We start from the raw sequence: 24,166 nt of genomic DNA on the forward strand, positions 1-24,166 counted from the left end.
GGTCATTTGGATATTTTTGGTTGTCATTAAGACTTAGGCTGCGTGCCCACGTAGCGTTTTTCAAGCGTTTATGCTGCGGAATTTCCGCAGCATAAACGCTTGTGAAACGCTAGGTAATCCGCACCCCATGGTCCCCAAGGGGATTCCGCATGTTCTATGCACATGCTGCGGATTTTTCCGCAGCGTTTATGCTGCGTACAAAAATCCGCAGCATGTTCATTAATTTTGCGGAAGCGCAATGGAACTCCCGCCATTGACTTGCATTGAGACGCATAGAATCCGCATCTGTACATTTGTACAAGCGACTTCTATGCGTCTCTATGTGCGGATGGTACCCAGTTCTGGAGGAGAGAAGACTCTCATCCAGACCTGGGTACCATTGTACCTGTAAAAAAAGAATAAAATAAAAAATAAAGTTTATACTCACCTTTCCGAAGGCCCTCTCTGCATGCCGGCAGCGCTGATGGACCTTCGGTGACGTCACAGTCATGTGACCGCAGGCCCTTCACCGCTCTGTCTCGCGATATGCCGGCAGCCAGGAACCAGCCAGGAACGAGCGCTGCAGCCACGCCGGGGCCTCGGGGGTGAGTATAGCTTTATTTTTTTATTTTTACAGTCACACTATATATGCCGTTTGCATGGATTTATATAGTGTGACCTAGTTGTCAAGCACTTTCCAAGTGATGCTATCGCCTGGAAAGCTCTTGTCAATCTGCATGCGGAAACGCATGTGAATCCGCATGTATTCTGCAGGAAAAACGCATGCACAATCTGCATGTTTTTTTTCTGCCAGGGAGATGCTGAAATGCTGCAGAAATTTTCTGCTTCATTTCTGCATCGTGGGCACATAGCCTTAAAATGTGAAAACACAGTAGTTTGACAATAAATGGCTTCACCCAACCAATAACCATGAGTGGAGAAAAAGTACTTTTGTTATCATTCATATTCTCTGAAACAAGGCCAAGCAAGGAAAAGTTCTGCCGGGGTATGTAAACTTTTGAGCACAACTGTAGGTGAAAGACAGAAAAGCTTGTGGTTTTGGGGGGTCACATATTTTTCTTGTATAGTTTATTAGCATATTATATGTCCTTTACTCGCTTTTTTGGAGCCCTTAATTCAAACTTTGGCCCACGGAGTGGTTTTATTTGGCCCACGACACCAGAACCACCACCCCTATGTGGGCCCATTATACTGTATGGAGGACTATGTGGGGCCCATTATACTGTATGGAGGACTATGTGGGGCCCATTATACTGTATGGAGGACTATGTGGGGCCCATTATACTGTATGGAGGACTATGTGGGGCCCATTATACTGTATGGAGGACTATGTGGGGCCCATTATACTGTATGGAGGACTATGTGGGGCCCATTATACTGTATGGAGGACTATGTGGGGCCATTATTCTGTATGGAGGACTATGTGGGGCCATTATTCTGTATGGAGGACTATGTGGGGCCCATTATTCTGTATGGAGCACTGTGTGGGGCCCATTATTCTGTATGGAGCACTATGTGGGGCCCATTATTCTGTATGGAGGACTATGTGGGGCCCATTATTCTGTATGGAGGACTATGTTGGCCCATTATACTGTATGGAGGACTATGTTGGCCCATTATACTGTATGGAGGACTATGTGGGGCCCATTATACTGTATGGAGGACTGTGTGGGGCCCATTATACTGTATGGAGGACTGTGTGGGGCCCATTATACTGTATGGAGGACTGTGTGGGGCTCATTATACTGTATGGAGGACTGTGTGGGGCCCATTATACTGTATGGAGGGCTGTGTGGGGCCCATTATACTGTATGGAGGGCTGTGTGGGGCCCATTATACTGTATGGAGGACTGTGTGGGGCCCATTATACTGTATGGAGGACTGTGTGGGGCCCATTATACTGTATGGAGGACTGTGTGGGGCCCATTATACTGTATGGAGGACTGTGTGGGGCCCATTATACTGTATGGAGGACTGTGTGGGGCCCATTATACTGTATGAAGGACTGTATGGGGCCCATTATACTGTATGGAGGACTGTATGGGGCCCATTATACTGCATGGAGGACTATGTGGGGCCATTATACTGCATGGAGGACTGTGTGGGGCCCATTATACTGCATGGAGGACTGTGTGGGGCCCATTATACTCCATGGAGGACTGTGTGGGGCCCATTATACTCCATGGAGGACTGTGTGGGGCCCATTATACTCCATGGAGGACTGTGTGGGGCCCATTATACTCCATGGAGGACTGTGTGGGGCCCATTATACTCCATGGAGGACTGTGTGGGGCCCATTATACTCCATGGAGGACTGTGTGGGGCCCATTATACTGTATGGAGGACTGTGTGGGGCCCATTATACTGTATGGAGGACTGTGTGGGGCCCATTATACTGTATGGAGGACTGTGTGGGGCCCATTATACTGTATGGAGGACTGTGTTGTGTTAGAACCTTGCTCTTAGGTTTTTTCTATTGCTGGTCACATGACCTTGTTGGCCTATTTAGTCCTGCTCCGCCCTTCTGGCTTTGCTGGACTTCATTGTATTACTACTCTTTAGCTAGCCTGTGCTCAGTATCTAACTCTGTTAGTTTGCTTGGTCTTCGGACCTCTGTGTTCTATATATTTTGTTTGTTCGTCTGTCTGCTACTATTTCTGTTAGGAGGTGTCCATTTTGCTCCCAGTCCCTAGTACTTGTAGGGATTCCTTCCCCACATCTATAGGTCTCCGTACAGACTAGCTGAGGACTTTAGCAGGTCTGATCGCAGGATCAGGTTCCCTGTTACATCGTAGGGATCAAGCTGAGTTCTATTGTAGGGACAGATCTCCTCTCTTTCCTTAGCTCTGGTAGCAGAACATAACAGTAAGTCCAGCCTGCAAATTCTCTAAGGAAAGATTTTTCTGTTCCATCATGGTGTCGGTTCTGGATTTGGCTAAACGCCTGCAGGAACTCTCTCTGGAGGTGGCCGAGCTCCATCAGCACGTGAGTAACTGTCCTGGAGCACATTTCTTGGAGCCTAAGGTACGTTTGCCTGATTTATTTTTTGGTGAACACCAAGAATTTTTTTCATTTAAAAATGCTTGCTTATTGTATTTTCGTTTGAGACCCAGGTCCTCTGGGGATGAATCCCAGCGCATAGGGTTCATAATGTCACTTTTGCGCAAAGAGCCTCAGGAGTGGGCCTTTTCTTTGCAACCTAGTGATACATGCTTTAGATCAGTGGATAGTTTTTTTTCTGCTTTGGGGCTATTATATGATGATCCTGACCGTGTCTCATCTGCTGAGACTGAGTTGAGACGTTTGAGACAGGGATCAGGTAATGTGGAAAAATATTGTACTCATTTCCGTCGGTGGTCTACTCAAATAGGGTGGAACGATTCTGCTCTGAAGAGTCTGTTTCTTGCTGGGCTTAGTGAAAGGGTTAAAGACCTGCTAATTGCTTATCCCACACCTGAAGATTTGCAACAGGCTATGCAATTAGCTATACGGGTGGATAGGGGACTGCGTGCAAGGGTTAATGAGAGCAAATCCTCTGCTATGTCAGTTTCTGGTCATGAGAATGTGTGTACTGACAGTGGAGAGCCGATGGAGATTGGAGCGATGGCACCTCGCTCTCAAGAAAAGGACCGCAGATTTTCTGAAGGTTTGTGTTTCTATTGCGGAAATTCTGGTCATTTCATTAAAAGCTGTGAGCTTCGTATGAAGAAAGAAAAAAAAATGGTCAGTCATGCCCGTATTGCCTGTTTAAATTCCAAGGGTGTATTTTTAGCTGCTTCCACGATTGCTCAGGAAAAATTAATGGAATTTCGGGTGTTTGTCGATTGTGGGTCTACTCTGAATGTAATTGATGGGGGATTCTTGGGAAGACTCAATTTAAAACCCGAACCTTTATCATCCCCCATTGCTGTGGTTTCTGTGGATGGTTCCCCTTTGAAGAATATTACTCTCAAGGTCTGTGAATTTCCTCTCACTATTAATGGTGTTCACCATGAGAAATTGGATTTGGTAGTTTTGAATAACTTGCCTTCTCCGGTGGTGTTGGGATTGCCCTGGTTAAAATTTCACAATCCTGTACTGGATTGGTCTACCAGTGAAATTAAATCCTGGAGCCATAAATGTTATGACAAGTGTTGTAACGGGCGTATTGCTGCTGTGGATAGGGGGGAATTGCCTGTTCCTATTCAGGATTTTTGGAGAGTTTTTTCTGAGAAGGAATCGCAGGTTTTGCCTCCCCATAGAGAATATGATTGTACTATTGAATTTGTCCCTGGATCGACTCTTCCTAAAAGTCGTTTATTTAACCTTACTATTCCTGAGAGGAAGGCTTTGGAGGAATACATACAGACAAGTTTGGCCGCCGGTCACATTAGGCCCTCTAAGTCTCCTGTGGCGGTTGGATTTTTTTTTGTAAAAAAAAAAGGACGGCGGTTTACGTCCTTGTCTGGATTTTCGTGAGATTAACAAAATTACTGTACGCAATCCTTACCCACTGCCATTGATTCCTGATCTGTTTAACCAGTTAGTGGGGGCCAAGTGGTTCTCTAAAATTGACCTTCGGGGGGCATACAATCTGTTGCGCATGAAGGAGGGTGATGAATGGAAGACTGCTTTTAACACTCCTGTGGGCCATTTTGAGAATCTGGTGATGCCTTTTGGTCTTACTAATGCTCCTGCATTTTTTCAGAATCTGATTAATGACATCCTTAGACCTTTGATCGGCAAAAATGTGGTTGTGTATTTGGATGACATTTTGATTTATTCGCCGGATCTGGAGTCTCATTGGCGGAGCGTACGTGAGGTATTACAGTTATTAATGGACAATTCGCTTTTTGCTAAGCTGGAGAAATGTGAGTTCGCTGTACAGAGAATTAGTTTTTTGGGCTACATTATCTCCAGCAAAGGTTTTGAGATGGACCCTGTGAAGGTTCAGGCTGTGCAGGAATGGCCTAGGCCTATTGGTTTGAAATCGATACAGAGGTTTTTGGGTTTCGCCAATTATTATAGAAAATTCATTAAAAATTTTTCTATTATTGTCAAACCTCTGACTGATCTCACCAGGAAAGGTGCTGATGCGGTTCAGTGGACTACTGAGGCCATTGAAGCTTTTGTGTATCTCAAGGAGAGGTTCACCTCTGCTCCCATCCTTATGCAGCCTGATGTGACTAAGCCGTTTTTGGTTGAGGTTGATGCTTCCTCTGTGGGGGTTGGCGCAGTATTGTCTCAGGATAACGGGGATGGAGTACATCCCTGTGCCTTTTTTTCAAAAAAATTTTCGGAGACTGAACTGAATTACGATATTGGTAATCGGGAATTATTGGCTATTAAACTCGCATTTGAACACTGGCGCCACCTCTTGGAAGGTGCTGAATTTCCCGTTCAGGTTTTTACGGATCCTAAAAATCTGATATATCTTGATGCTGCCAAGCGCCTGAATGCCCGTCAGGCTAGGTGGGCACTGTTTTTCTCGCGGTTTAATTTTTCTGTTACTTACATCCCAGGTACTAAGAATGTTAAGGCGGATGCCTTGTCTCGCAGTTTTTCTCCCATAGTCGGTGCTGAGAAAGAGGAGAACATTTTACAAGAAGGTGTTGTGATAGCTGCTTTGGACTCCGTTTTGGAAGATGAGATTCTTAAAGCTCAGGAGAATGCCCCATCTAACACTCCCCATGGGAGGTTGTTTGTGCCTGGGACCTTTAGGAGAGATTTGTTTGTTGAGTGTCACGAATCTCGGTTGGCAGGTCATCCCGGAATCTCTGAGACCAAGAGACTGGTGGGTCGCAGTTTTTGGTGGCCTGGATGGCAGAAGGAAGTCATTAAGTGGGTGCGTCAATGTACTATATGTGCTAGATCTAAGTCCTCACATACTCCTGCTGCGGGGTTACTTTGCCCTCTGGAGGTTCCCAGTGCTCCTTGGACACATTTGGCTATGGACTTTATAACTGACCTTCCCCCCTCTGAGGGTTTTACTGTCATCTGGGTGGTCGTGGACCGTTTTAGCAAGATGTGTCACTTGGTTCCCTTCGTCAAACTGCCCTGCGCTAAGACTCTCGCTAAGGCCTTTGTCAAGGAAATTGTCAGACTTCATGGCGTTCCTACTGACATTGTTTCTGATAGGGGACCTCAGTTCGTGGCTCGCTTTTGGCGCGCCTTTTGTGACAGGTTGGGAGTTCATTTGTCGTTCTCATCCGGATATCATCCTGAATCTAATGGCCAGACAGAAAGGAAAAACCAGGATGTTGAGCAGTTCTTACGTTGTTTTGTGGCAGACAATCAAGAGGGGTGGTCTGAGTTTCTGCCACTTGCTGAATTTGCTCTGAACAATCATACATCTTCTTCTGCTGGTTGTTCGCCTTTTTTTTGTTGTTCTGGGAGACATCCGTCGTTTGGGTCGTTCTCCAAGTTGGTATCTGCCGTGCCTGAGGAGGAGAATTTTTCCGGCGATTTGGAGAGAGTTTGGACGGATGTGCGTGGTAATCTTCAGGAAGCTAACAGAAAATCTAAAGACTACTTTGATAGGAAACGACAGGAGGTTTTGTTCGCTGTTGGTGACATGGTTTGGTTGTCCTCTAGGAATCTGCGGTTGAGGATTCCTTCTAAGAAATTGGGTCCCAAGTTTGTAGGGCCCTTTAAGGTGCTTCAGGTTGTCAACCAATCTGCTGTTAGGTTGGAGGTTCCTACCTCCTGGAGAATTAATCCGGTGTTTCATGTCTCTCTGTTGAAAAAAGCTGTTATGTCGGATTGTGACGCCTCTGCCTCTGTTCCTCCGGTGGTGGAGGACGGGGAATATGAAATGTCTCGCATCCTTAATTCTAGACGGTATAGAGGTAGTTTGCAGTATCTCGTGGCCTGGAAAGGTTTCGGACCCGAGGATAACTCATGGGTGAGGTCGGATGATGTTTCCGCGTCCAGACTTATCAGAGCGTTTCACAGGAGATTTCCTGATAAGCCTGGTCCTAGGGGATCCGGAGGATCCTCTTAGAAGGGGGGGTACTGTAAGAACCTTGCTCTTAGGTTTTTTCTATTGCTGGTCACATGACCTTGTTGGCCTATTTAGTCCTGCTCCGCCCTTCTGGCTTTGCTGGACTTCATTGTATTACTACTCTTTAGCTAGCCTGTGCTCAGTATCTAACTCTGTTAGTTTGCTTGGTCTTCGGACCTCTGTGTTCTATATATTTTGTTTGTTCGTCTGTCTGCTACTATTTCTGTTAGGAGGTGTCCATTTTGCTCCCAGTCCCTAGTGCTTGTAGGGATTCCTTCCCCACATCTATAGGTCTCCGTACAGACTAGCTGAGGACTTTAGCAGGTCTGATCGCAGGATCAGGTTCCCTGTTACATCGTAGGGATCAAGCTGAGTTCTATTGTAGGGACAGATCTCCTCTCTTTCCTTAGCTCTGGTAGCAGAACATAACAGTTGGGCCCATTATACTGTATGGAGGACTGTATGGGGCCCATTATACTGCATGGAGGACTATGTGGGGCCATTATACTGTATGGAGGACTGTGTGGGGCCCATTATACTCCATGGAGGACTGTGTGGGGCCCATTATACTCCATGGAGGACTGTGTGGGGCCCATTATACTCTATGGATGACTGTGTGGGGCCCATTATACTGTATGGAGGACTGTGTGGGGCCCATTATACTGTATGGAGCCCATTATACTGTATGGAGGACTATGTGGGGCCCATTATACTGTATGGAGGACTATGTGGGGCCCATTATACTGTATGGAGGACTATGTGGGGCCATTATTCTGTATGGAGGACTATGTGGGGCCATTATTCTGTATGGAGGACTATGTGGGGCCCATTATTCTGTATGGAGCACTGTGTGGGGCCCATTATTCTGTATGGAGCACTATGTGGGGCCCATTATTCTGTATGGAGGACTATGTGGGGCCCATTATTCTGTATGGAGGACTATGTTGGCCCATTATACTGTATGGAGGACTATGTTGGCCCATTATACTGTATGGAGGACTATGTGGGGCCCATTATACTGTATGGAGGACTGTGTGGGGCCCATTATACTGTATGGAGGACTGTGTGGGGCCCATTATACTGTATGGAGGACTGTCTGGGGCTCATTATACTGTATGGAGGACTGTGTGGGGCCCATTATACTGTATGGAGGGCTGTGTGGGGCCCATTATACTGTATGGAGGGCTGTGTGGGGCCCATTATACTGTATGGAGGACTGTGTGGGGCCCATTATACTGTATGGAGGACTGTGTGGGGCCCATTATACTGTATGGAGGACTGTGTGGGGCCCATTATACTGTATGGAGGACTGTGTGGGGCCCATTATACTGTATGGAGGACTGTGTGGGGCCCATTATACTGTATGAAGGACTGTATGGGGCCCATTATACTGTATGGAGGACTGTATGGGGCCCATTATACTGCATGGAGGACTATGTGGGGCCATTATACTGCATGGAGGACTGTGTGGGGCCCATTATACTGCATGGAGGACTGTGTGGGGCCCATTATACTCCATGGAGGACTGTGTGGGGCCCATTATACTCCATGGAGGACTGTGTGGGGCCCATTATACTCCATGGAGGACTGTGTGGGGCCCATTATACTCCATGGAGGACTGTGTGGGGCCCATTATACTCCATGGAGGACTGTGTGGGGCCCATTATACTCCATGGAGGACTGTGTGGGGCCCATTATACTGTATGGAGGACTGTGTGGGGCCCATTATACTGTATGGAGGACTGTGTGGGGCCCATTATACTGTATGGAGGACTGTGTGGGGCCCATTATACTGTATGGAGGACTGTGTGGGGCCCATTATACTGTATGGAGGACTGTGTTGTGTTAGAACCTTGCTCTTAGGTTTTTTCTATTGCTGGTCACATGACCTTGTTGGCCTATTTAGTCCTGCTCCGCCCTTCTGGCTTTGCTGGACTTCATTGTATTACTACTCTTTAGCTAGCCTGTGCTCAGTATCTAACTCTGTTAGTTTGCTTGGTCTTCGGACCTCTGTGTTCTATATATTTTGTTTGTTCGTCTGTCTGCTACTATTTCTGTTAGGAGGTGTCCATTTTGCTCCCAGTCCCTAGTACTTGTAGGGATTCCTTCCCCACATCTATAGGTCTCCGTACAGACTAGCTGAGGACTTTAGCAGGTCTGATCGCAGGATCAGGTTCCCTGTTACATCGTAGGGATCAAGCTGAGTTCTATTGTAGGGACAGATCTCCTCTCTTTCCTTAGCTCTGGTAGCAGAACATAACAGTAAGTCCAGCCTGCAAATTCTCTAAGGAAAGATTTTTCTGTTCCATCATGGTGTCGGTTCTGGATTTGGCTAAACGCCTGCAGGAACTCTCTCTGGAGGTGGCCGAGCTCCATCAGCACGTGAGTAACTGTCCTGGAGCACATTTCTTGGAGCCTAAGGTACGTTTGCCTGATTTATTTTTTGGTGAACACCAGGAATTTTTTTCATTTAAAAATGCTTGCTTATTGTATTTTCGTTTGAGACCCAGGTCCTCTGGGGATGAATCCCAGCGCATAGGGTTCATAATGTCACTTTTGCGCAAAGAGCCTCAGGAGTGGGCCTTTTCTTTGCAACCTAGTGATACATGCTTTAGATCAGTGGATAGTTTTTTTTCTGCTTTGGGGCTATTATATGATGATCCTGACCGTGTCTCATCTGCTGAGACTGAGTTGAGACGTTTGAGACAGGGATCAGGTAATGTGGAAAAATATTGTACTCATTTCCGTCGGTGGTCTACTCAAATAGGGTGGAACGATTCTGCTCTGAAGAGTCTGTTTCTTGCTGGGCTTAGTGAAAGGGTTAAAGACCTGCTAATTGCTTATCCCACACCTGAAGGTTTGCAACAGGCTATGCAATTAGCTATACGGGTGGATAGGGGACTGCGTGCAAGGGTTAATGAGAGCAAATCCTCTGCTATGTCAGTTTCTGGTCATGAGAATGTGTGTACTGACAGTGGAGAGCCGATGGAGATTGGAGCGATGGCACCTCGCTCTCAAGAAAAGGACCGCAGATTTTCTGAAGGTTTGTGTTTCTATTGCGGAAATTCTGGTCATTTCATTAAAAGCTGTGAGCTTCGTATGAAGAAAGAAAAAAAAATGGTCAGTCATGCCCGTATTGCCTGTTTAAATTCCAAGGGTGTATTTTTAGCTGCTTCCACGATTGCTCAGGAAAAATTAATGGAATTTCGGGTGTTTGTCGATTGTGGGTCTACTCTGAATGTAATTGATGGGGGATTCTTGGGAAGACTCAATTTAAAACCCGAACCTTTATCATCCCCCATTGCTGTGGTTTCTGTGGATGGTTCCCCTTTGAAGAATATTACTCTCAAGGTCTGTGAATTTCCTCTCACTATTAATGGTGTTCACCATGAGAAATTGGATTTGGTAGTTTTGAATAACTTGCCTTCTCCGGTGGTGTTGGGATTGCCCTGGTTAAAATTTCACAATCCTGTACTGGATTGGTCTACCAGTGAAATTAAATCCTGGAGCCATAAATGTTATGACAAGTGTTGTAACGGGCGTATTGCTGCTGTGGATAGGGGGGAATTGCCTGTTCCTATTCAGGATTTTTGGAGAGTTTTTTCTGAGAAGGAATCGCAGGTTTTGCCTCCCCATAGAGACTATGATTGTACTATTGAATTTGTCCCTGGATCGACTCTTCCTAAAAGTCGTTTATTTAACCTTACTATTCCTGAGAGAAAGGCTTTGGAGGAATACATGCAGACAAGTTTGGCCGCCGGTCACATTAGGCCCTCTAAGTCTCCTGTGGCGGTTGGATTTTTTTTTGTAAAAAAAAAAGGACGGCGGTTTACGTCCTTGTCTGGATTTTCGTGAGATTAACAAAATTACTGTACGCAATCCTTACCCACTGCCATTGATTCCTGATCTGTTTAACCAGTTTGTGGGGGCCAAGTGGTTCTCTAAAATTGACCTTCGGGGGGCATACAATCTGTTGCGCATGAAGGAGGGTGATGAATAGAAGACTGCTTTTAACACTCCTGTGGGTCATTTTGAGAATCTGGTGATGCCTTTTGGTCTTACTAATGCTCCTGCATTTTTTCAGAATCTGATTAATGACATCCTTAGACCTTTGATCGGCAAAAATGTGGTTGTGTATTTGGATGACATTTTGATTTATTCGCCGGATCTGGAGTCTCATTGGCGGAGCGTGCGTGAGGTATTACAGTTATTAATGGACAATTCGCTTTTTGCTAAGCTGGAGAAATGTGAGTTCGCTGTACAGAGAATTAGTTTTTTGGGCTACATTATCTCCAGCAAAGGTTTTGAGATGGACCCTGTGAAGGTTCAGGCTGTGCAGGAATGGCCTAGGCCTATTGGTTTGAAATCGATACAGAGGTTTTTGGGTTTCGCCAATTATTATAGAAAATTCATTAAAAATTTTTCTATTATTGTCAAACCTCTGACTGATCTCACCAGGAAAGGTGCTGATGCGGTTCAGTGGACTACTGAGGCCATTGAAGCTTTTGTGTATCTCAAGGAGAGGTTCACCTCTGCTCCCATCCTTATGCAGCCTGATGTGACTAAGCCGTTTTTGGTTGAGGTTGATGCTTCCTCTGTGGGGGTTGGCGCAGTATTGTCTCAGGATAACGGGGATGGAGTACATCCCTGTGCCTTTTTTTCAAAAAAATTTTCGGAGACTGAACTGAATTACGATATTGGTAATCGGGAATTATTGGCTATTAAACTCGCATTTGAACACTGGCGCCACCTCTTGGAAGGTGCTGAATTTCCCGTTCAGGTTTTTACGGATCCTAAAAATCTGATATATCTTGATGCTGCCAAGCGCCTGAATGCCCGTCAGGCTAGGTGGGCACTGTTTTTCTCGCGGTTTAATTTTTCTGTTACTTACATCCCAGGTACTAAGAATGTTAAGGCGGATGCCTTGTCTCGCAGTTTTTCTCCCATAGTCGGTGCTGAGAAAGAGGAGAACATTTTACAAGAAGGTGTTGTGATAGCTGCTTTGGACTCCGTTTTGGAAGATGAGATTCTTAAAGCTCAGGAGAATGCCCCATCTAACACTCCCCATGGGAGGTTGTTTGTGCCTGGGACCTTTAGGAGAGATTTGTTTGTTGAGTGTCACGAATCTCGGTTGGCAGGTCATCCCGGAATCTCTGAGACCAAGAGACTGGTGGGTCGCAGTTTTTGGTGGCCTGGATGGCAGAAGGAAGTCATTAAGTGGGTGCGTCAATGTACTATATGTGCTAGATCTAAGTCCTCACATACTCCTGCTGCGGGGTTACTTTGCCCTCTGGAGGTTCCCAGTGCTCCTTGGACACATTTGGCTATGGACTTTATAACTGACCTTCCCCCCTCTGAGGGTTTTACTGTCATCTGGGTGGTCGTGGACCGTTTTAGCAAGATGTGTCACTTGGTTCCCTTCGTCAAACTGCCCTGCGCTAAGACTCTCGCTAAGGCCTTTGTCAAGGAAATTGTCAGACTTCATGGCGTTCCTACTGACATTGTTTCTGATAGGGGACCTCAGTTCGTGGCTCGCTTTTGGCGCGCCTTTTGTGACAGGTTGGGAGTTCATTTGTCGTTCTCATCCGGATATCATCCTGAATCTAATGGCCAGACAGAAAGGAAAAACCAGGATGTTGAGCAGTTCTTACGTTGTTTTGTGGCAGACAATCAAGAGGGGTGGTCTGAGTTTCTGCCACTTGCTGAATTTGCTCTGAACAATCATACATCTTCTTCTGCTGGTTGTTCGCCTTTTTTTTGTTGTTCTGGGAGACATCCGTCGTTTGGGTCGTTCTCCAAGTTGGTATCTGCCGTGCCTGAGGAGGAGAATTTTTCCGGCGATTTGGAGAGAGTTTGGACGGATGTGCGTGGTAATCTTCAGGAAGCTAACAGAAAATCTAAAGACTACTTTGATAGGAAACGACAGGAGGTTTTGTTCGCTGTTGGTGACATGGTTTGGTTGTCCTCTAGGAATCTGCGGTTGAGGATTCCTTCTAAGAAATTGGGTCCCAAGTTTGTAGGGCCCTTTAAGGTGCTTCAGGTTGTCAACCAATCTGCTGTTAGGTTGGAGGTTCCTACCTCCTGGAGAATTAATCCGGTGTTTCATGTCTCTCTGTTGAAAAAAGCTGTTATGTCGGATTGTGACGCCTCTGCCTCTGTTCCTCCGGTGGTGGAGGACGGGGAATATGAAATGTCTCGCATCCTTAATTCTAGACGGTATAGAGGTAGTTTGCAGTATCTCGTGGCCTGGAAAGGTTTCGGACCCGAGGATAACTCATGGGTGAGGTCGGATGATGTTTCCGCGTCCAGACTTATCAGAGCGTTTCACAGGAGATTTCCTGATAAGCCTGGTCCTAGGGGATCCGGAGGATCCTCTTAGAAGGGGGGGTACTGTTAGAACCTTGCTCTTAGGTTTTTTCTATTGCTGGTCACATGACCTTGTTGGCCTATTTAGTCCTGCTCCGCCCTTCTGGCTTTGCTGGACTTCATTGTATTACTACTCTTTAGCTAGCCTGTGCTCAGTATCTAACTCTGTTAGTTTGCTTGGTCTTCGGACCTCTGTGTTCTATATATTTTGTTTGTTCGTCTGTCTGCTACTATTTCTGTTAGGAGGTGTCCATTTTGCTCCCAGTCCCTAGTACTTGTAGGGATTCCTTCCCCACATCTATAGGTCTCCGTACAGACTAGCTGAGGACTTTAGCAGGTCTGATCGCAGGATCAGGTTCCCTGTTACATCGTAGGGATCAAGCTGAGTTCTATTGTAGGGACAGATCTCCTCTCTTTCCTTAGCTCTGGTAGCAGAACATAACAGTTGGGCCCATTATACTGTATGGAGGACTGTATGGGGCCCATTATACTGCATGGAGGACTATGTGGGGCCATTATACTGTATGGAGGACTGTGTGGGGCCCATTATACTCCATGGAGGACTGTGTGGGGCCCATTATACTCCATGGAGGACTGTGTGGGGCCCATTATACTCTATGGATGACTGTGTGGGGCCCATTATACTGTATGGAGGACTGTGTGGGGCCCATTATACTGTATGGAGCCCATTATACTGTATGGAGGACTATGTGGGGCCCATTATACTGTATGGAGGACTATGTGGGGCCCATTATACTGTATGGAGGACTATGTGGGGCCATTATTCTGTATGGAGGACTATGTGGGGCCATTATTCTGTATGGAGGACTATGTGGGGCCCATTATTCTGTATGGAGCACTGTGTGGGGCCCATTATTCTGTATGGAGCACTATGTGGGGCCCATTATTCTGTATGGAGGACTATGTGGGGCCCATTATTCTGTATGGAGGACTATGTTGGCCCATTATACTGTATGGAGGACTATGTTGGCCCATTATACTGTATGGAGGACTATGTGGGGCCCATTATACTGTATGGAGGACTGTGTGGGGCCCATTATACTGTATGGAGGACTGTGTGGGGCCCATTATACTGTATGGAGGACTGTGTGGGGCTCATTATACTGTATGGAGGACTGTGTGGGGCCCATTATACTGTATGGAGGGCTGTGTGGGGCCCATTATACTGTATGGAGGGCTGTGTGGGGCCCATTATACTGTATGGAGGACTGTGTGGGGCCCATTATACTGTATGGAGGACTGTGTGGGGCCCATTATACTGTATGGAGGACTGTGTGGGGCCCATTATACTGTATGGAGGACTGTGTGGGGCCCATTATACTGTATGGAGGACTGTGTGGGGCCCATTATACTGTATGAAGGACTGTATGGGGCCCATTATACTGTATGGAGGACTGTATGGGGCCCATTATACTGCATGGAGGACTATGTGGGGCCATTATACTGCATGGAGGACTGTGTGGGGCCCATTATACTGCATGGAGGACTGTGTGGGGCCCATTATACTCCATGGAGGACTGTGTGGGGCCCATTATACTCCATGGAGGACTGTGTGGGGCCCATTATACTCCATGGAGGACTGTGTGGGGCCCATTATACTCCATGGAGGACTGTGTGGGGCCCATTATACTCCATGGAGGACTGTGTGGGGCCCATTATACTCCATGGAGGACTGTGTGGGGCCCATTATACTGTATGGAGGACTGTGTGGGGCCCATTATACTGTATGGAGGACTGTGTGGGGCCCATTATACTGTATGGAGGACTGTGTGGGGCCCATTATACTGTATGGAGGACTGTGTTGTGTTAGAACCTTGCTCTTAGGTTTTTTCTATTGCTGGTCACATGACCTTGTTGGCCTATTTAGTCCTGCTCCGCCCTTCTGGCTTTGCTGGACTTCATTGTATTACTACTCTTTAGCTAGCCTGTGCTCAGTATCTAACTCTGTTAGTTTGCTTGGTCTTCGGACCTCTGTGTTCTATATATTTTGTTTGTTCGTCTGTCTGCTACTATTTCTGTTAGGAGGTGTCCATTTTGCTCCCAGTCCCTAGTACTTGTAGGGATTCCTTCCCCACATCTATAGGTCTCCGTACAGACTAGCTGAGGACTTTAGCAGGTCTGATCGCAGGATCAGGTTCCCTGTTACATCGTAGGGATCAAGCTGAGTTCTATTGTAGGGACAGATCTCCTCTCTTTCCTTAGCTCTGGTAGCAGAACATAACAGTAAGTCCAGCCTGCAAATTCTCTAAGGAAAGATTTTTCTGTTCCATCATGGTGTCGGTTCTGGATTTGGCTAAACGCCTGCAGGAACTCTCTCTGGAGGTGGCCGAGCTCCATCAGCACGTGAGTAACTGTCCTGGAGCACATTTCTTGGAGCCTAAGGTACGTTTGCCTGATTTATTTTTTGGTGAACACCAAGAATTTTTTTCATTTAAAAATGCTTGCTTATTGTATTTTCGTTTGAGACCCAGGTCCTCTGGGGATGAATCCCAGCGCATAGGGTTCATAATGTCACTTTTGCGCAAAGAGCCTCAGGAGTGGGCCTTTTCTTTGCAACCTAGTGATACATGCTTTAGATCAGTGGATAGTTTTTTTTCTGCTTTGGGGCTATTATATGATGATCCTGACCGTGTCTCATCTGCTGAGACTGAGTTGAGACGTTTGAGACAGGGATCAGGTAATGTGGAAAAATATTGTACTCATTTCCGTCGGTGGTCTACTCAAATAGGGTGGAACGATTCTGCTCTGAAGAGTCTGTTTCTTGCTGGGCTTAGTGAAAGGGTTAAAGACCTGCTAATTGCTTATCCCACACCTGAAGATTTGCAACAGGCTATGCAATTAGCTATACGGGTGGATAGGGGACTGCGTGCAAGGGTTAATGAGAGCAAATCCTCTGCTATGTCAGTTTCTGGTCATGAGAATGTGTGTACTGACAGTGGAGAGCCGATGGAGATTGGAGCGATGGCACCTCGCTCTCAAGAAAAGGACCGCAGATTTTCTGAAGGTTTGTGTTTCTATTGCGGAAATTCTGGTCATTTCATTAAAAGCTGTGAGCTTCGTATGAAGAAAGAAAAAAAAATGGTCAGTCATGCCCGTATTGCCTGTTTAAATTCCAAGGGTGTATTTTTAGCTGCTTCCACGATTGCTCAGGAAAAATTAATGGAATTTCGGGTGTTTGTCGATTGTGGGTCTACTCTGAATGTAATTGATGGGGGATTCTTGGGAAGACTCAATTTAAAACCCGAACCTTTATCATCCCCCATTGCTGTGGTTTCTGTGGATGGTTCCCCTTTGAAGAATATTACTCTCAAGGTCTGTGAATTTCCTCTCACTATTAATGGTGTTCACCATGAGAAATTGGATTTGGTAGTTTTGAATAACTTGCCTTCTCCGGTGGTGTTGGGATTGCCCTGGTTAAAATTTCACAATCCTGTACTGGATTGGTCTACCAGTGAAATTAAATCCTGGAGCCATAAATGTTATGACAAGTGTTGTAACGGGCGTATTGCTGCTGTGGATAGGGGGGAATTGCCTGTTCCTATTCAGGATTTTTGGAGAGTTTTTTCTGAGAAGGAATCGCAGGTTTTGCCTCCCCATAGAGACTATGATTGTACTATTGAATTTGTCCCTGGATCGACTCTTCCTAAAAGTCGTTTATTTAACCTTACTATTCCTGAGAGAAAGGCTTTGGAGGAATACATACAGACAAGTTTGGCCGCCGGTCACATTAGGCCCTCTAAGTCTCCTGTGGCGGTTGGATTTTTTTTTGTAAAAAAAAAAGGACGGCGGTTTACGTCCTTGTCTGGATTTTCGTGAGATTAACAAAATTACTGTACGCAATCCTTACCCACTGCCATTGATTCCTGATCTGTTTAACCAGTTAGTGGGGGCCAAGTGGTTCTCTAAAATTGACCTTCGGGGGGCATACAATCTGTTGCGCATGAAGGAGGGTGATGAATGGAAGACTGCTTTTAACACTCCTGTGGGTCATTTTGAGAATCTGGTGATGCCTTTTGGTCTTACTAATGCTCCTGCATTTTTTCAGAATCTGATTAATGACATCCTTAGACCTTTGATCGGCAAAAATGTGGTTGTGTATTTGGATGACATTTTGATTTATTCGCCGGATCTGGAGTCTCATTGGCGGAGCGTACGTGAGGTATTACAGTTATTAATGGACAATTCGCTTTTTGCTAAGCTGGAGAAATGTGAGTTCGCTGTACAGAGAATTAGTTTTTTGGGCTACATTATCTCCAGCAAAGGTTTTGAGATGGACCCTGTGAAGGTTCAGGCTGTGCAGGAATGGCCTAGGCCTATTGGTTTGAAATCGATACAGAGGTTTTTGGGTTTCGCCAATTATTATAGAAAATTCATTAAAAATTTTTCTATTATTGTCAAACCTCTGACTGATCTCACCAGGAAAGGTGCTGATGCGGTTCAGTGGACTACTGAGGCCATTGAAGCTTTTGTGTATCTCAAGGAGAGGTTCACCTCTGCTCCCATCCTTATGCAGCCTGATGTGACTAAGCCGTTTTTGGTTGAGGTTGATGCTTCCTCTGTGGGGGTTGGCGCAGTATTGTCTCAGGATAACGGGGATGGAGTACATCCCTGTGCCTTTTTTTCAAAAAAATTTTCGGAGACTGAACTGAATTACGATATTGGTAATCGGGAATTATTGGCTATTAAACTCGCATTTGAACACTGGCGCCACCTCTTGGAAGGTGCGGAATTTCCCGTTCAGGTTTTTACGGATCCTAAAAATCTGATATATCTTGATGCTGCCAAGCGCCTGAATGCCCGTCAGGCTAGGTGGGCACTGTTTTTCTCGCGGTTTAATTTTTCTGTTACTTACATCCCAGGTACTAAGAATGTTAAGGCGGATGCCTTGTCTCGCAGTTTTTCTCCCATAGTCGGTGCTGAGAAAGAGGAGAACATTTTACAAGAAGGTGTTGTGATAGCTGCTTTGGACTCCGTTTTGGAAGATGAGATTCTTAAAGCTCAGGAGAATGCCCCATCTAACACTCCCCATGGGAGGTTGTTTGTGCCTGGGACCTTTAGGAGAGATTTGTTTGTTGAGTGTCACGAATCTCGGTTGGCAGGTCATCCCGGAATCTCTGAGACCAAGAGACTGGTGGGTCGCAGTTTTTGGTGGCCTGGATGGCAGAAGGAAGTCATTAAGTGGGTGCGTCAATGTACTATATGTGCTAGATCTAAGTCCTCACATACTCCTGCTGCGGGGTTACTTTGCCCTCTGGAGGTTCCCAGTGCTCCTTGGACACATTTGGCTATGGACTTTATAACTGACCTTCCCCCCTCTGAGGGTTTTACTGTCATCTGGGTGGTCGTGGACCGTTTTAGCAAGATGTGTCACTTGGTTCCCTTCGTCAAACTGCCCTGCGCTAAGACTCTCGCTAAGGCCTTTGTCAAGGAAATTGTCAGACTTCATGGCGTTCCTACTGACATTGTTTCTGATAGGGGACCTCAGTTCGTGGCTCGCTTTTGGCGCGCCTTTTGTGACAGGTTGGGAGTTCATTTGTCGTTCTCATCCGGATATCATCCTGAATCTAATGGCCAGACAGAAAGGAAAAACCAGGATGTTGAGCAGTTCTTACGTTGTTTTGTGGCAGACAATCAAGAGGGGTGGTCTGAGTTTCTGCCACTTGCTGAATTTGCTCTGAACAATCATACATCTTCTTCTGCTGGTTGTTCGCCTTTTTTTTGTTGTTCTGGGAGACATCCGTCGTTTGGGTCGTTCTCCAAGTTGGTATCTGCCGTGCCTGAGGAGGAGAATTTTTCCGGCGATTTGGAGAGAGTTTGGACGGATGTGCGTGGTAATCTTCAGGAAGCTAACAGAAAATCTAAAGACTACTTTGATAGGAAACGACAGGAGGTTTTGTTCGCTGTTGGTGACATGGTTTGGTTGTCCTCTAGGAATCTGCGGTTGAGGATTCCTTCTAAGAAATTGGGTCCCAAGTTTGTAGGGCCCTTTAAGGTGCTTCAGGTTGTCAACCAATCTGCTGTTAGGTTGGAGGTTCCTACCTCCTGGAGAATTAATCCGGTGTTTCATGTCTCTCTGTTGAAAAAAGCTGTTATGTTGGATTGTGACGCCTCTGCCTCTGTTCCTCCGGTGGTGGAGGACGGGGAATATGAAATGTCTCGCATCCTTAATTCTAGACGGTATAGAGGTAGTTTGCAGTATCTCGTGGCCTGGAAAGGTTTCGGACCCGAGGATAACTCATGGCTGAGGTCGGATGATGTTTCCGCGTCCAGACTTATCAGAGCGTTTCACAGGAGATTTCCTGATAAGCCTGGTCCTAGGGGATCCGGAGGATCCTCTTAGAAGGGGGGGTACTGTTAGAACCTTGCTCTTAGGTTTTTTCTATTGCTGGTCACATGACCTTGTTGGCCTATTTAGTCCTGCTCCGCCCTTCTGGCTTTGCTGGACTTCATTGTATTACTACTCTTTAGCTAGCCTGTGCTCAGTATCTAACTCTGTTAGTTTGCTTGGTCTTCGGACCTCTGTGTTCTATATATTTTGTTTGCTCCTCTGTCTGCTACTATTTCTGTTAGGAGGTGTCCATTTTGCTCCCAGTCCCTAGTACTTGTAGGGATTCCTTCCCCACATCTATAGGTCTCCGTACAGACTAGCTGAGGACTTTAGCAGGTCTGATCGCAGGATCAGGTTCCCTGTTACATCGTAGGGATCAAGCTGAGTTCTATTGTAGGGACAGATCTCCTCTCTTTCCTTAGCTCTGGTAGCAGAACATAACAGTTGGGCCCATTATACTGTATGGAGGACTGTATGGGGCCCATTATACTGCATGGAGGACTATGTGGGGCCATTATACTGTATGGAGGACTGTGTGGGGCCCATTATACTCCATGGAGGACTGTGTGGGGCCCATTATACTCCATGGAGGACTGTGTGGGGCCCATTATACTCTATGGATGACTGTGTGGGGCCCATTATACTGTATGGAGGACTGTGTGGGGCCCATTATACTGTATGGAGCCCATTATACTGTATGGATGACTGTGTGGGGCCCATGACTCTGTATGGAGGACTGTGTGAGACCATTATACTGTATACTGGTTGGCCCACAAAATTGTCCAAGTTTTTAATTTTGTCCCTCTGTGTGTTTGAGTTTGCCACCCCTGCCTTAATTCTTGAGATCTGTAGACTCCTCATCACAATTCTCGTTTTAACTCTAGTTTCAGTTTTCTAATATGGAAAGGCTGGATCCAGGTTCAGACAGTCAAGAGAAGCCAAGACCGTGCCGTAGGACAGCGCCAGGGGGTCGGCCCAGAAACGCCGTTCCTGCAGCTCCAGAATCGGATAAGGACTCGGGTTACTCAGGTGCCACACGCAGATGACTAAGTCACGTAGTGTTTGTTCCCCGCGCCTCCGGGCAGCGGATATTACTGCTTTCTGGTCTGATTGACGACTGTACTCAATGCATCTGCACTCAGTCAGCAGTTGTCCTCTTCATGTGTCGGACTGGGCTTTACGCATGGTCTGTACTCACAGATGTTCAGTTTTGGGGTTTTTTTTGTACAAAAGTGTCTTCCTGTGGTCTCCTTCCATCACCAAAAGTGTTCAAATCCTTAACATAAAGGTTCACTTACTTTTTCTCCCTGCAGTTTGTCTTTTTCCGCAATACTCTCAATACCTGAACTGGACAGCTGCCTCCCATTATTGGGTGCGTTACCTTGTATACTGTCACTTCAGTAAGATCAGATTACATTTTATCAGTGATTCATCCAGAAATTCAGGTAATTCACAGAGATTTACTTTTAGGACAGTTGCAGGAAAATGTGACTCTCCCACCTGTGAGCGTTTGTCACCCGTAGTTTACTATGTGACACCATCCACGTCTTGCCCTATTGGGGGGATCCATCTCTCGGATCTCTGCTTTTTTTTTTTTATATAAATTTGCTAAATAATCTTGTGATACTTTTCTAAAATAAATATTTTAATAAAAAATGTAATTAATAAGAATAGTTTTACAGTCATTATATAAACACAGTGGGGGTAATAAGTATTTGATACACTGCCGATTTTGCAAATTTTCCCACCTACACAGAATGGAGAGATCTGTAATTTTTATCGTAGGTCACTTCACCGGTGAGAGACACAATCTAAAAAAAAATCAGAAAATCCCATTCTATGATTTTTACATAATTAAATTGCATTTAATTGCATGAAATACGTATTTGATCACCGACCAACCTGCAAGAATTCTGCCTCTTACAGACCTGTTAGTTTTTCTTTAAGAAGCCTCCGACTCTGCACTCATTACCTGTATTAATTGCACCTGTTTGAACTCATTACCTGTATAAAAGACACCTGACCACACACTCAATCACACTCCAACCTCTCCACCATGGCCAAGACCAAAGAGCTGTCTAAGGACACCAGGGACAAAATTGTACCATCCCAGCACAAGGCTGGGATGGACTACAGGACAATAGACAAACAGCTGGGTGAGAAAGCAACAACTGTTGGCACAATTATTAGAAAATGGAGGAAACACAAGATGACGTCAATCTTCCTCGGTTTGGAGCTCCATGCAAAATCTCGCCTCGTGGGGTAAGGATGGTTCTGAGAAAGGTCAGTAATCAGCCCATGATTACACGGGAGGACCTGGTCAATGACCTGAAGAGAGCTGGGACCACAGTGTCACACATTACCGTTAGTAACACACTATTCCGTCATGGATCAAAATCCTGCAGGGCACGCAAGGTTCCCCTGATCACGCCAGCACATGTCCAGACCCGTTTGAAGTTCACCAATGACCATCTGGATGATGGAGGCATGGGAGAAGGTCATGTGGTCAGATGAAACCAAAATAGAACTTTTTGATTTTAACTCCACTCGCCGTGTTTGGAGGAAGAAGAAGGATGAGAACAACCCAAAGAACTCCATCCCAACCATGAAGCATGGTGAGGGAAACATCATACTTAGGGGATACTTTTCTGCAAAGGGGACAGGACGACCGCACCGTATAGAAGGGAGGATGGATGGGGTCATATACTGCGAGATGTTGGCCCACAACCTCCTTCCCTCAGTAAGAGCATTGAAGATGGGTCGTGGCTGGGTCTTCCAGCATCAAAATGACCTGAAACACACAGCCAGGGCCACTAAGGAGTGGCTCCATAAGAAGCATCTCAAGGTCCTGGAGTGGCCTAGCCAGTCTCCAGACATGAACCCAATAGAAAATCTTTGGAGAGAGCTGAAACTCAATGTTGCCCAGCGACAGCCCCGAAACCTGAAAGATCTGGAGAAGATCTGTATGGAGGAGGGGGCCAAAATCCCTGCTGCAGTGTGTGCAAACCGGGTCAAGAACTACAGGAAACGTCTGACCTCTGGAATTGTAACAAAGGTTTCTGCACCAAATATTAACTTCTGTTTTTCTATTGCATCAAATACTTATTTCATGCAATAAAATGCAAATTAATTATGTAACAATCATACAATGGGATTTTCTGATTTTTACATTCTGTCTCTCACAGGTGAAGTGACCTACGATAAAAATGACAGATCTCTCCATTCTGTGTAGGTGGGGAAACTGTCGATTTTGCAAGTTTTTCAAATACTTATTTTCCCCACTGTACTTACAATGTACTACGACTTGGGGCAGGATTATAAGCAACACAACAGATAACATTATAATAACGGTATACACACATTCCTGCATCCTTCTAATATAAAGACAGCATTCTACTTGGGAGGGAGAAGAAAGATGGGGGTGAGCTATGGGTATGGGCTTGGGACGACAGGAAAAGGCAGGAGGGAGGGGGACGATAGGAACGGGCAGGAGGAGGGGGGCCACAGGAACTGGCGGGAGGAGGGGACGATAGGAACGGGCAGGAGGAGGGGGACGTGACAGGAACGGTCAGGAGGAGGGGACAATAGGAACGGGCAGGAGGAGGGAGGGGCGACAGGAAGGGGCAGGAGGAGGGGGACGACAGGAACGTCACGAGGGGGGGACGACAGAAACAGGCCGGGGGGCGACATGAACGAGGAGTGGGGGACAACAGAAACAGGAAGGGGGAGTGCGACAGGAACGGGCGGGGGGGGGGCGATAGGAACGGGCAGGAGGGGGGAGGGGCGACAGGAATGGGCAGGAGGGGGGTGACGACAGAAACAGGCAGGAGGAGGGGGACGACAGGAACGGGCAGGAGGAGGGGGACGACAGGAACGGGCAGGAGGAGGGTGACGACAGGAACGGGCAGGAGCGACAGGAGCGTGCAGGAGGAGGGGGGGCGACAGGAACGGGGAGGGGGGGCGGCAGGAGGACGGGGACGACAGGAACGGGCAGGAGGAGGGGGACGACAGGAATGGGCAGGCGCGACAGGAACGTGCAGGAGGAGGGGGACAACAGGAGCGACAGGAGCGTGCAGGGGGAGGGGGGGCGGCAGGAGGACGGGGACGACAGGAACGGGCAGGAGGAGGGGGACGACAGGAATGGGGAGGAGAGGGACGACAGGAACGGAGAGGAGGGGGGACGACAGGAACGGGGAGGAGAGGGGCAACAGGAACGGGCAGGAGGAGGGGGACGACAGGAACTGGCAGGAGGAGGGAGACGACAGGAACGGGCTGGAGGAGGGGGACGACAGGAACGTGGAGGATGGGGGCGACAGGAACGGGGAGGAGGGCGGGCGACAGGAACGGCAGGAGGAGGGTGACGACAGGAATGGGCAGGATTGACAGGAACGTGCAGGAGGAGGGGGACAACAGGAACGGGCAGGAGCGACAGGAACGTGCAGGAGGAGGGGGGGGCGGCAGGAGAAGAG

At 46.8% G+C, this 24,166-nt stretch overlaps 1 protein-coding gene across 7 annotated transcripts in view; it reads left to right on the forward strand.

Annotated features, from left to right (window-relative positions):
* The window catches only part of CIPC (CLOCK interacting pacemaker), a 214,089-nt gene that overhangs the window by 182,561 nt on the left and 7,362 nt on the right, over positions 1 to 24,166 (forward strand). For all 7 annotated transcript variants that reach the window (XR_012247294.1, XM_073638111.1, XM_073638114.1 and 4 more), the window contains exon 2: positions 20,582 to 20,726. Coding sequence is in view for 6 of the 7 variants with exons in the window: in XM_073638111.1 (XP_073494212.1) it covers positions 20,597 to 20,726 (130 nt within the window). In the remaining variant the exon portion in view is untranslated. The remainder of the gene's footprint in view (positions 1 to 20,581; positions 20,727 to 24,166) is intronic.

The sequence above is a fragment of the Phyllobates terribilis genome, unplaced genomic scaffold (genome assembly GCF_046119375.1).
Source record: "Phyllobates terribilis strain yellow unplaced genomic scaffold, ASM4611937v1 Scaffold_7__3_contigs__length_470593459, whole genome shotgun sequence".
In the NCBI taxonomy this organism is placed as follows: Eukaryota; Metazoa; Chordata; class Amphibia; order Anura; family Dendrobatidae; genus Phyllobates; species Phyllobates terribilis.